Here is a 13844-nt window from a genome sequence, read left to right as displayed (position 1 = left end):
AAAATGCATAAACGAGGCTGAAAATCTACACATATATCCAGCTTCTTATTCTTCCCGTGTGCCGCTCTCTCCTCAGGGACCCATGTAATGGAGGGGTCCGGGCGCATGGTGGTGACGGCCGTCGGCGTGAACTCTCAGACTGGAATCATCTTCACCCTGCTGGGCGCCGGCGTGGAGGAGGAGGAGAAGAAAGAAAAGAAAGGTACGACCAGTATTTGCACAAATAATCATTTCAGGAGTACTCAGGTAATTTTTGGGATTTTTTTGTCCTTTTTTTTTTTTTTTTTTTTTTTTTGTCAGTGTTGCCCAGCAACGAACCCTTAAAAACAAGTCTGTGTCATTAATGTGCTGAAAGCCTGCGGAATGTTTTTCAAATGTTATGAGACGGGCTCTGAATAATAAAAGGGGTTCGTCTGTTTGAACCCTTTGTAGGTATTTGTGTAACAGTAGCTGTGTGTGCGTAAATACTGTGTGAGTTGAGTGCTGGTGGTGCGAGCGGCTGTGAGCCGCAGTGTGCAGAGTCTGTGGCTTCAGGTGCATCATTGTCCTTACTCTCTTATCGTTCCAAATTCGCCTCGAAGGAGGGGCAGTGGAAGACGGACACCAGAATACAGGTAGAGTATCATCTTTCTCTGACCCCTGGGACTGGCATTTGATCGTCTTGACCTTTCAACCCTTAATGATTCCCAGTAGACCCTCCCCCCTCTCTCTCCCCCTCCGTAGCCCAGCATCCTCGCTCCAGTTACACTTAAAAAGAGAAGCCTCATGATCACAACACTGCATCTTTTTAAGTGTTGACAGATGACACATTTCACAACGCATAATCTTCTCTCCCCCTCTAACAGGCACCGCACTCATCAAACTAACTAGCTGGCATTCTGCATCACTACTCTTTCATATATGTGCCGAATGCCTTGAATAAAAATAGGCTCTCCGACTCATGTTATTACAGAACAATGACATGAGTGCGACAGTCTGCGGGCGCACAGAACATGTACCGGCAGCAGGGAGCACTCAGCACAAGCCTTTTATAAGATGTTTACATCTTACATATGTATTTTTTCCACATATTTCACCTTGAGCAATGTTTTTGTTGCCACTTTCGTAGATTCAGTAAGCACACCACTCGATGGCTTTCATGGAAAAATACCGAATGTCTTTGAAGTTTCCTTTTTCTGCGTCAGACTCGTCACATTGCACGAGGGATCAGTAAAACATGTCGTCTTCCAGATACTGTATGTCTCCCCGGTGTGACCTGCACCCTGAGTGCAGCGCTCTTCAGCTGTATTGCGGTAGTAAACTTGGATGTAACCATATTCAATTTAACTATTACCTGTTGATGATGGATTATTTTTTGATTTAATGCGGAAAAGTTAAATTGCTTAAAAGAGTAAGAACTTTAAGTAAGATCGATTGTTTTCTCCTTACAGTTGTACTGTTTGTAACAACCCATAACATAATGCCTGCCTGTAGTGTGATAAATTTCATCATTCTGAATGTGATCAAAGTAATCTTAGAATAGTTTTCACAGAAACAAGATATAGAAAAATGAGATTTGAGGTCTAGTTTGAGTTACGCCTGCAGCAAGGAGTTGACATGTACAGCCAAGACAGAACAGAGACAGCTGAGGAAAGATAACAGAGTTATGTACCGAGTTCATATCTCAAGGACGAGGTGGGACGATGATTCCTCAGAAACATGGAGTTACAAGACCGACGTTCAGCATCTTGCCAGGACAGCTTCAAGGTCAAACAGCAGTTTATGTATTTTTTATTTTTTTTTTCAAGAAATGCAGCCCTGTTTATGTATGTGAATTATTCCATGTTAATTGTGTTGCTATGTTGAGGATGCCTGATGTTGGAAGCTAAGCGGGGTAGAGCCTGGTCAGTACCTGGAGGTCTGGATGAACGCAGTGGGAGGGGCTGATGCAGCAGATTGGCAGCCTCGATCACGTCAGTCTACCCCAAGGACTGTGAGCGACTTTGAGCTCCTTGAAAAGAAGTGCTATATAAAACCAATGCATTGATAATTATTACAATTGTAAATATCTTGTATGTTATTACGCTATTGGCAGGTTATCATGTTATGGGAGTTATTATAAAGGTCAAAATTGTTTGTTACAGTGGTTCGAAAAATGTAATATCACTGAAACAGCAGGTTTCAGAATCCTTTTGAATTCATCGTGCTTTTACACAAAAATGTTGTATTTCAGATTAAATCTTCCAAATATTATCCAATCATTACGTTTGTTAACTTTGACACAGAAACCACTTCAACATACCTACAGACTGACTCTGAATCTCACTTTCCCACTTTTAAAACCGTTTGCTACAAGAAGAATAAAACTTCAACTGAATCTCTTTTTATCTGTCTTTGCACATGTGTATTTTCACCTTTACTAATAAACAGTTTCCTTGTATGTTTGATCTGTTTTGCATGTTCACGGGGGTAGCAGGGGGTAAATCATAAAGTTTTGGGGTTTTTTTAATGCTCAAAGTAATACAGGAATAACTTGGTTTAAATTCACTACATATTGGCCGAAGAAAATGTAGTTAAAATATGATGTGTTGATAAAAAAAAAACATATGAAAGTACAAAGAAAGACAGTTGGTCTATATTGATTGTAGCTCTGTTTCACTCATTATTATATTCTTTTTTACATGTTATGTTCAGACTTCATGTTTCATGTATGTCCTCTTGTTTGTTTAAACTCCCTACATCAGGTAGAACACATTATTTAGAAGTAAAAAAAAAAAATCACACACGCTCCTTAACACACACACACACACACACACACACACACACACACACAGTCTACATTTGCTGAATTTCTTATCCGTGCTATAACCATGTTATTTCTGTTCACTGTCTTGTGTGTGTGTGTGTGTGTGCACGTGTGTGTGTGTGTGTGTGTGTGTGTGTGTGTGTGTGTGGGCGGATGTGTGTGGGCGGATGTGTCTTTTTGTTCATTCATGTTCGGCCCTCATTTTTACTGGCTAGACTGCTCCCATCCCCCTATCCACCCCATCGCCACTATAGCCACGGATGGGGCTGCAGGCATTAATGCCCCTGGCAGTGCCAGCCTAATTAATGGTAGGTTAACCAAGCCTCTGATCTCTGACCTCTCTCTGTTGTGACCTTTGACTCCTCCTATCTCCTCCATTCTTCAGCTGCCTCCGCCCGTGGGTGCTGTGCTCCACCTCCTCTCTCTCAGTTGTCTCGCACCTCTCATGCTGTCAGTGCATGCTGTCTTCAGACGTAGAAATTAGCCGTCGTGTTCCATGTTGTCGTTTGTCTTGTGATGCCTTTAATGTAGAGACTTGAAATCTTGCTCATCAACAGGGAGGAAATAATGATGCGTTTTAAAATTAAAAGGGGTCATTTTTGAAATTTCTTTTCTAATATATGCAGACAAAACCTAAAATGTACTTCCTAATTACAAATCTGCTAAATTGGGATGATCCTGACTATGAGGTGATAATTGTTTTACCGAGTCTTCTATCAGTGTTTACTGAAACAAAGTTGAACTTTAAATAATGCTATTGAGTTAATTAAATGTTCAGATGGAAATGACTGGGATTAATATACCAAGGCGTCATTATTAACGGAGATTTATGACGGCATGCAGGACACCGGGCGATGAGTGAAAGTAAAACGCTGCCCTCGCTGAGTTGGGTGTCCTCTGAGATCACCGCCAATCTTCCATTCCTGTCGGAGCTGGATGAGATGTAAAAAGATGAACTCCACTCTTTGTCGCGCTGGATTCTCTCTTATCTGCAGCTCCTTGGAGAGCAGCCCCGATGCGTTTGCACTCGGGGTGGGAGGCGCGCGATTGGCGCTGTAATGGTGACCTTGTGCCGCCCCGGGCTGGAACCGAGCGATTTGTCATCTTCAGCTTTATTGTGACTCCCGGGAACCGGCTAATGTGGAAGTGGAGGTGAAATGAGCCAGCTCCGGTCTGCTGATCCTCCAGCTCCACCTGAATAATCTTCCCAAATGATATTTGTGTACAGAGAAAGCAATGAGAGACTTTTTTTGGACTGAAACAGTGGAGTGCAAATCCGATTAAAATTGGATCAAATAATGGGATCCACACAGTGTAGGGGAACACAGACTCCTAATCAACCATGCACAAAAAGTGAGTACGTTTCTGCAGTGCCTTTGGGGAGCCAAGTTTTCGATCAGGAGCAGGGATGAAGACAAATACGAGTACGAACCTTTAGCTAATCGCTGATCCCGAGTACCGATTCTTAGTACTTATGAAATACATTCAAGCCTCGTTCATACTCCACATTCAAAGGTTGTTTCAGGAATCTCTTACAAGTTTGAGTGATCATTTAGTGTCGGTAATGGAGCATCCCTAATCAGAAGCATGGTTACAACAGAGAAATTTACCAAACACCCCTTGCCTTTCTTTTTGTGCATAGTTTGGAGTCACTGTGGCTACATTCGGTTTGAGAAAATTATCAGTTTGCAGCATGACATTTTTTTCATGCTCCTTCCAAAGTTACTCGGCAGCTCCTCTAGATTGCCCATAAGCTGAGTGTATTATTTAAAACAAACATTACTGTGTGACTGAACTGCACATTTGAATTGAGTCCACTACCTCGGAGCAGAATCCAGCAGCATTATAAATTTATTGTCCCTGAACTCAGATTTCGATTTTCCCTTCAGTTGTTCTTATGTAACTCCATGTAGGAGGCTTTTCCTTCAGGCTGTCTCTCTCTCTCTCTCTCTCTCTCTCTCTCTCTCTCTCTCTCTCTCTCTCTCTCTCTCTCTCTCTCTCTCTCTCTCTCCCTCTCTCTCTCTCTCTCTCTCTCTCCCTCTCTCTCTCTCTCTCATCACCAGTCTGCTTCCCTCTTAAGTGTGTGATCTTGCATGCGCTCTCTGAACGCCCCTCTTATGCATGCTGTCTCTTGTGTGTGTAAGTGTGTGTGTGTGCGTGCGTGCGTTGCTGGTGTGAGCTCCCTCTCCGTACACTGTTTGTGGAGTCTAATGCTCTATCTGCCGTTTGTCTTGTTCCTCATTTTCTGAGCTGATGGTTCGACTCGCACTGTTGATGCGTGTGGAATTGCCCGTGTTCATGGTGCGAGTGTGTCACACCAAATAAAGGAAGTCGGCACAACGTGTGCATTTTTCAACATTTGATGTCACATTGAGTGTATTCCCTGTCAAAATATTTGTTTCACAAAGGCCCATTTTATTCTCCATCATGAGGAAATCTGCACGCTACACTAAAACTGTAATTACTGTTAGCGTAACGCCATTAACTTTCAGTTTGTTCAGTACCTCAACAGTGGACGTAGCTTTTAGTCACATAACATCACTGACAAACCTTTCTATGTGACTGTCACAGAGATGTTGTATTAAAAGTCATTTTCCTGTCTCTCTGTTTGTGATTTTTTTGGTTCTCGCTGTTTGTGTTGTCTGTGTGGTGATAACCTGTTGACTTGTCTGCCTTGGTTATTTTTGTCGTTATTGTCTTTGTATGTCTTCCATCATAGGTAAAATGCAAGATGGCAATATGGAGAGCAACCAGATTAAAGGTAACCAAACCATATCTTTCACTCTCTCCCTTCCCCTCCTCCTCCTCCTCCTCCTCTTTCCTTTTTCTCCCTTTTATGGCATGCGGTGTAAGCTCTGGGTCATATGCAAGCGGAAAATCCTGCGGTATTTATTTATTAATACCACACTTGTTTCTCCAAACTGACTGCGACTGAGCCAGTCCCAGATTGAATGTGTGTTTGAATTGTTTCTGACCCAGGTTTTACCCACAGTCACACTAGGTTAGCAGCCCCCCCTCCCTCCTTTTCACCTCCTCACTGTCTGTCACTGATGTGTCGTCCCTGGTCTGTTGTTCTGTTCTCGTTCTTGTTTCGTTGTCTTATTGTTTCAGATAGAATAGCAGCCTGTCTCTCGCCTTTCTCCTGTTGGCTTTTTTTCTTGAGAAACACCCGGAAGTGTCCTCTCAATACTTTCCTCCAGTTATACACACTTCCTCCTGTGTCATGAACTTTTCTTGGGACAATTGTACACAAAAGGATGCAAAGATTTGAAGGATACTGTGGCTCATTTATTTTGCTTTTCTGCAAAGTGTTTGTAACATTGATTTCCAATAATTATATATTTAAAGAAAACCTGACACCATGTGTCAGGAATGCAGGTAGGAGTTGAAGAACCAGAGGGTGGGCTTGCTTTTGGCACTGATAACAGGAAATAACCAGTTGATTAGCTCAAACAGGTAGAAGTACAAAAGTGTAAGAAATTATAGAGGGAAATGAATGTCTTATTAGTCATAGCAAGGGAAATAGTATGGAAATTAAAGGAGCATGTGGCTATGGTCCAACATTTTACCTCCTGGGAATCGTTATTCATTTGATCTGTTGCCAGTTTGGATCTTTGATCCTCATGTCGTCTTCTGCTGCATTTCCATGTGTGTTGTAGCAGCAGCCACACTATCTGGTGAAGTGAGACCGCCAGAGAATGATCTGTGGTCGCCTGTCCGTGACTGTCTGCGATTCCCCATCAGACCCTGGCTGAAATCCTCAGATTTCAACCCACGATATCATGATTGCTCATGTTTTGACTGATGCGGCTAAAATCGCAAAGTTCACATGGACATTGCCACAACATGAAAACGTGCACGGGAAACAGACCAAATATGACCATGACCCCCAAACCACGAGACACAAGAAGCCATGAGGGGACGAGCAATTTAGCAAGGTGTTTGAAATCTGCACAAACTGGACGACTACTCCGGACCATGTTCCGTTTCTTTTTTATTGTGTGTGCATGCAAAAGCCTGTTGAAGTTGAAGCGTTCATCGCAAGTCTTAATTTTTTTTTTTTTTTTTCCCCGTCAAAGTATGCCCAGAGCACAATGCCAGAAGGGTAAATAAGCCTCTTCACACTTTTTTTTTTAATCGTTATATAAGATTCTGAACCAGATTTAACACGTCTAAAACTACAGTGGTAATTACAATCAAGATCAGCCTTCCTTGAGCATAACTTAAAATATGAAGTGTTGCTGCATACAGCTGGACGCACGTTGCGGTGGAAAAAGCAACGCACACAACAACAAGACAAATGTTTGACATGAAACGGTTTTTCATGACTACCTGAGTGTGATTGGGCAGCTGGGCTGAAATGATTCTTGGTGATGGGAGCATTCACAGAGCAGCGCTGGATGTGTGAGTGCATTTCGGGGATGAACGAGATGGAGAGAGGCTGAGGTTATTGAGGATTTGGTGTTACTGCCTGAACAGTGAGACCTCGGTTTACGTCACGCCATAAAACCGTCCCTACGGCGTTAAGCAGATAAAATTTCAGTCACTCTTTAAGTGGTTTTAGTTATTATGTACATGTGATATACATGAATTGAAAATGCTATTCAAAATGGCTTTGATGTGGATTTTTAAAAACATTTTAAAGCACTGCATTTCTTTGTTCCAACCCACTTTGAAATTAAGATTTATGTAAAATGTGTGATTGCATTCAATATGTTATCTGAAAAGAGTTAAACTGGACAGTTTTCTCATAGGTTGCCTGGTTTGATCACTGCAGACTTGCTCTTCTTTAGATTTGTAAAGACCTGTACAGGGATGCACCGACGAGTACCAACCTTTAGCTACTTGTCGATACCCAGTACTGATATCAGCACTTGTTAAATACTACAAAGCCTAATTCACACTCCATATACAAACGACACACAAAGGCAGTGCATTACTGTGAACATGGTGCACACAGCCTCTGAATCGATGCCAGGCTCTCCTCTAACAGCCTTCAAGACTCGCTGTATCAGTAATGCTTTAATCATGTTTAGCATCAAGGCCAAAACCTGTCTAGCATGTAGCATGTAGCACGACTCGGGGTGAACATCCTCCTGGACCCGCGTCATTGGTTTCGGTGCATCTCTAGACCTGTGTGCTCCATACATGGTCTACTTCAGGTTGAATTCAAGTGCAAGTGGCAGAAGTCTGGTCGTTGTGTTAAACGTGGATAAAAACAGAAGCAATTTGTTAAACCAGCGATTTGTTAAATTTTTATGAAGCCATATTTCATTCCCAATGGAACTTAATAACTTAACAATAGAACTTAAACAACATATCAACGATTAACATAGAGGCAGTTTGACATGCTCCATAAAGTATTGGCTCATTTAGAAATTGAGGTAAAAACCGTCAAAGTTTTCACTTTTATTAACGATGGACGTAAAGGGGTTCAGTTGATGGAGTTTTGGGACAGAAATGTTTCTCCATTCTGTTCTGTGGCAGGATTCTAGCAGTTTTAAGGCATCCTTATACTTTTTTTTTTTTTTTTTTCAGTTTTTAAGGATAAGATATTTTGTGTCAGTGAGAGGTCCAGAGCGCATGCAGGTCAAATCTCCACCTCAACTCTTCTCCTGGGAAGCCGTGCTGCAGCGATGGATGCAGTATGAGGTTTAATGTAGCTGTTTTCCAAATGGGAGCAGATGTTTCTGTAGAGCTTCTTCTAAATCGATGGATCTTTACCATGAAATGGAACCATCGTCCCTCCGCTCTGTAGTCTCCAGGACACAGTGCCCATCATCATCTGACCTCGGAACAGTTCTTCTTTTACCCCGAAAACATTTCAGATGAGCTTTGGTCCAGAGAATGTCTCTGCTCTTCTGGATTCTGACCACACTGAGCTTCCTCTTCTCATGGTAGAACTTGTGGGTTACACATTGAACTGTGTTCACAGACAGTGACTTGCAGTGATTTCCCTGCCGGAGGTGTTTGTTATTGACTGTCGGCCTTTTGTGTTGTACACAAAGGTTTCTCCTGATTGTCTGAATCTTTGAATGACATTTTGAAGTATAGATTATGGGAAATCCAAAGCCTTCAAAAACATTTATTCCCCTTAATCAGACAGCTTGCTGCAGATTGATGAACCTCTGCTTGTCTTTACATCACAGGTTTTAACGGACATTAATTTAAGTTCCTCCGCTAGTTTTGATTATTCGCAGTTACTTTTAAAGCTTTTTGTTCTTACATTTCTTAAAGTTTTGCGATCATCACATTCAAAGTGACCCAGTAGCTCAGTTTCAACATGTGAAACAACTTGTTTGGTTTGACTTTTATGCCGTTGGTCAGCAGTGTTTCCAGAGTAACAGCAATGATTATTGATCACGCCACTCTTCGGAGTAAACCTGCAGAAGGCTTGAGGCTGAGTTTTATATTTGCTGCATTTTTCAATTTCAGTATTTTTTTTCTTTCTGTTTCAGCTTATATACAGTATGTATGGGTTACTTATCTTGGTTTAATGTGCAGCAGCAGACTTATGCCTACTATTACTATGAACACGACCTTGCCATTGGATTTACAACAACTGAATTAAGAATGATTAACTTCAAAGGCGTGTGTGTAATGAAAGACAGCAGACAAGACGATGGAATCTGTGGTGTTTCCCTTCACGGCTGTAAAAGAAGAGCAAACTGCTGTAGTTTTCACAAGATGCTCAAATACTGAACTTACCAAGAAGACAGTCAAGCGGCCGTCAGTTGTTGTCTGGGTCTGAGAAAGCTCAACACACCGTTCAGTTTCGTGGGACGTCAGTCGTCTCTCCTTCGGTTGTAAATCTGAACGATATGGCAAACCCAAGCACACCCGAGTGTTGAAGGGTGTCCCTCTTCCCCCGAGTGTCCTGTGGCTGGTCTTCCCTCCTAACAGTGGCACTGTCTGTTTTTCTTTCCTCTTTGTTGTTGTGTTTGCAGTGAAGAAGCAGGACGGTGCAGCTGCCATGGAGATGCAGCCTCTAAAGAGCGCTGAAGGCGGAGAAGCCGACGACAAAGAGAGAAAGAAGGTTTCCGTTTCCAAGAAGGAGAAGTCCGTCCTGCAGGGGAAGCTGACCAAACTGGCTGTCCAGATTGGCAAAGCAGGTACAGTGACGCCGTCACACACGTAGCGAGAAGCTCCTGAACCGTCATCCTGTCCGTCAAAGTGCTGAAGAAAAAAAGCCAATTTGTCTGAATTATTGAACTTTAGAAGCGGCCGTTCTCTTCATTTTTCTGAATAACCTTCCCTCCAGAGACACACTGAGTCATGGTGGGATTGTGTTGTGCAGCATGTTCCCTTTCGGCTATTTTGCTGCGAGTATTGTAACCACACGGCTTTTAATGCAATTTGAATGACTTTACTGAATGTTTTCGTCGAGAGAACCTTCCGAAGCGAGCGGCATGTCTCACCGCTGATGCCCTCTCCGTCTCCTCCAGGTTTGCTCATGTCGGCCATCACGGTCATCATCCTCGTCCTCTACTTCGCCATCGACAACTTCGTGATGCAGAAGCGCCCTTGGATGCCGGAGTGCACTCCCATTTACATCCAGTACTTTGTCAAGTTCTTCATCATCGGTGTGACTGTGCTGGTGGTGGCGGTCCCCGAGGGGCTGCCGCTGGCTGTCACCATCTCCCTGGCGTATTCTGTCAAGGTAAGAAGAGGCGCGTACACTGAAAAACACCTGTAGAGACATTCCAGTTGCTTTGTAGTCACAGTTACATAAAACAAGTTTAGATCCTGTATTCAATAACCTCAACAATTGAAGAATCTGTTGAGTTTTAAAAGTCAGGAAGGGATCTAATCCTCTATTTAAATTAGCTGTTTATTTATTTATTTTTTTTTTTAATCAAGTTAATGTAACATGAGAATTATGTGAACATTTTAGCTTAGAGCAGAGATGTCGAACACATTTTAGTTCAGGGGCCACTTTAAACTCAGACCAGTAAAGCAGTGCCATAGTAACCTTTATTGTGACGTGATACCTGATAAAAATGTCCATATTTTCACTGAAACTAAAGAAATTCTTTCGAAACTTACAAAAATCTCAGCATAAAGCTAATTTGAATAAAACCAGTGATTAAAGATACAACAGTGAATTATTAACTCCATTATGTGTCTTTTTTCATTAGGAAATGTTAAAGAAAACTGACCAAATTAACTTTTTTTCAGATTTTTATCTTAAAAATGTATTTAAACAGGAACTGTTTCTAATTGCATTTCTGTACTCATTAATGGAATTGTGTTTACTTATTTGATGCACTATTCTGCACTGTCACCCAGCAGTGTAGTGTGTTTTTATGCAACAAAGGTCCCTTAACCTGCCTCCAATGTCTTTATTTTGTATTTTCAAATACATTTTCAAACAGAAGCATCAATCAGATGACAGTATGCACTAAATGGGAGTAAGAGGTGAAAATACAAAAACAAATAAGCCTTCGCCTGCAGCATCTATTTTAATGTGCCTCAGTTACTTTTTTACCTCATTATACCAACTCATTATCTTTAGCTTGGTAGAAACAGAAGGGAAATCACCAAATGTGGTCACTTGTTTGCTAATGAGTTAAAATGTCCATCCAGCTGCTTTAGAGTATTTAGTGTGTTGAACGGTTCCGCTTTGTCTCCTTCAGAAAATGATGAAAGACAACAACCTGGTGCGTCACCTGGATGCGTGTGAAACCATGGGCAACGCCACCGCCATCTGCTCCGACAAGACAGGCACGCTAACCACCAACCGCATGACGGCCGTGCAGTGTTACGTCGGGGACGTGCACTACAAAGAAATCCCAGATCCCGGAGCTTTGCCACCCAAATCACTGGAGTTACTGGTCAACGCCATCTCAATCAACAGCGCCTACACCACCAAGATACTGGTGAGCAAGATTCAGCAGCAGAGAAAAGCCCGTTTGGCATCGAAACACATTTGTTTAGTACAAGTATCTTGAAAATGCAAGAACATTTAGAGGCATACACATTCACACAATCATAATGATAACCCATTTCTTCCTCTCTTATCAAGCAATATGGGGCTTTTTTTTTTACACATTCTGGATGGAATGTGCACATTTATGGGATGGCTATTAGGCATGGCGCTTATTGTGTGTAATAAAAAAAGTTTTAGAAATCAGAAAAGCCGGAGTTTCTTCTCACAACATTACACTGTTTAGAACTGTTTAGAGTCCTTCAGTCTGCCTCTCTGTTGTTATTTTACAGTTTTAATGAGTGTAAAATACAATTTTCTTCTGTGCTTCATTGTATCTATATCATAGTATGTAAAGTATTGTTCTCCTGTTTATTGTCTAAACGCTTGGATATCTTGACTGAGCTGAAGCATCTTCTATGTGACTTAGAGCCGTAAGGTGAGAGCAGTCCAGCAGAGAGTGAGACAGGTCTGCAGCACTTTCTCCACTCGCTGTCCTTGGCTGCTGCTTTACATTCATCAGGCTTTCACTCAACTTGTCACCTTGAGAATGGTTGTGTAATTTCTTCTTATCTGATATTCAGAGCATAGCCAACTGTAATTGAATCCAATCTGTCTAAGTGCTGGAGACGCTCTCTCGTTTACAGTGAATGCAGCAGAGAGAGAGATTCTCTAAGCCAATTAGACCTGTGAGCCGTAAGAGAGAGAGAGAGAGAGAGAGAGATTGATCTTTGGACATGCAGACGACTCACACAACAGAGGTTTAATCACACAATCTCAGACCTGTTTGCATGGAAATCTGTTTAGGATACTCGTCTGAAACAATATTTCTGTCATAAACCACTTGGACAAGTATTATAAGGGGCAATGCTCGACTAATCAGGACACGTTCAGTCAACATTAACTATGCATATCCTCGTCTGAGTGGCAGTATCAGCAGATCTCACGAGAGAAAGAACCATCCGTGCTTCATTAAACAAAGAAATGTATCACAAAGTTGAATAAAAAATACATTGCAATACAAAAATACACAGATGACATGAACTAAAAAAAAGCGCAGTGCTCACATATGTGACTTCCTGAGTATTAACATTGAAAAAAAGTAAAATTTAATGAACAGCATAGAGCAAATACAATAAATACATTTGCAAGTCAGATTTAGACTTTATAAACCAAATAAATCCCTGATAATTGCACCTTATTATTCCTTTTTCTTTTAGTTGCAAGACAACAAACAAGTAATTTCCTCGTTGAGACAGTATAAAGTGACATGAGCATTAAAAAGGAACCCTTTTTTACATAATTAGAGGAAACTCAAAACAGGAATAATGACAGATAATCGCAGTCTGCAGAAAGAAAACTGTCTCCTTACAAACAAATGAGGAATTGTTCAGCATTATACCGGTACACTAGTATCCTCAGAGGACCATCAGTGCACAGCTCAGGCTGTTTTTACACATTGACATTTTTTCAGCTCTCCATTCATCATAAGAGAGTTTAATTCATGTGTAAAAGCAGGAGTTAAATGAAGATTAAACTTGAACTGAAGTCACCTCTCATACATTTACTGTTTACAAACTTCCATCTACAATAATTACCTGCAGCATGTGCTGTGTGTACACCACTTATGTGCTGAAAAACTTGCTCCATCAATTTTATATGAAGAGATTCAGAGTGCGACGTAATGATAGATGTGAACTTTTTTATAAAGTGAGCTGAGTGCAGCACAGGTGGGCACTTCACTGAACTAAAGCTTTACATTCTTCATGGTTTCCTGCTTTTTAAATGCACTGTTTTCTCATAAACATAACTAAAAGGTACAGCCATTGCTTCTGCTTTCACCCTTATACTGATATCTTGACTCACCTGACGGGAGAAGACAAGATTCAGCTGCTTGTCACACATTTGTAACACAAGTCTCTAAACAAAAAAACTGTTTTATTGAAAGACTGACGAGATTGAAAGCTGTTTTTATCTTTAAAAAAAGAACCATTCTCCAATCAGAAATTTCCAAATAAATCCTCCCAAGTTATAGGAGGATGCCTCCTGCTGATTGTAGCAGCGAGACTAATGGTGGAGAAAGGATGAGAAGCAGTGAAGCGGTGAAGTTTGATGGACAAGGACAGATGAAAT

At 41.5% G+C, this 13844-nt stretch overlaps 1 protein-coding gene across 9 annotated transcripts in view; it reads left to right on the top strand.

Moving 5' to 3' along the window:
* Positions 1-13844, top strand: part of atp2b2 (ATPase plasma membrane Ca2+ transporting 2) — a 100448-nt gene that overhangs the window by 58323 nt on the left and 28281 nt on the right. For 5 of the 9 annotated variants that reach the window (XM_030092177.1, XM_030092174.1, XM_030092175.1 and 2 more), the window contains 7 exons: positions 77-202; positions 582-614; positions 3001-3093; positions 5505-5546; positions 9733-9897; positions 10231-10445; positions 11422-11664. In XM_030092177.1, the coding sequence (XP_029948037.1) occupies positions 77-202; positions 582-614; positions 3001-3093; positions 5505-5546; positions 9733-9897; positions 10231-10445; positions 11422-11664 (917 nt within the window). The remainder of the gene's footprint in view (positions 1-76; positions 203-581; positions 615-3000; positions 3094-5504; positions 5547-9732; positions 9898-10230; positions 10446-11421; positions 11665-13844) is intronic. The other 4 variants (XM_030092181.1, XM_030092182.1, XM_030092178.1 and 1 more) reach the window with 3 other exon arrangements.

Source organism: Salarias fasciatus, chromosome 5, assembly GCF_902148845.1.
Source record: "Salarias fasciatus chromosome 5, fSalaFa1.1, whole genome shotgun sequence".
NCBI lineage: Eukaryota > Metazoa > Chordata > Actinopteri > Blenniiformes > Blenniidae > Salarias > Salarias fasciatus.
This window is presented reverse-complemented; position numbering and strand designations above follow the sequence as displayed.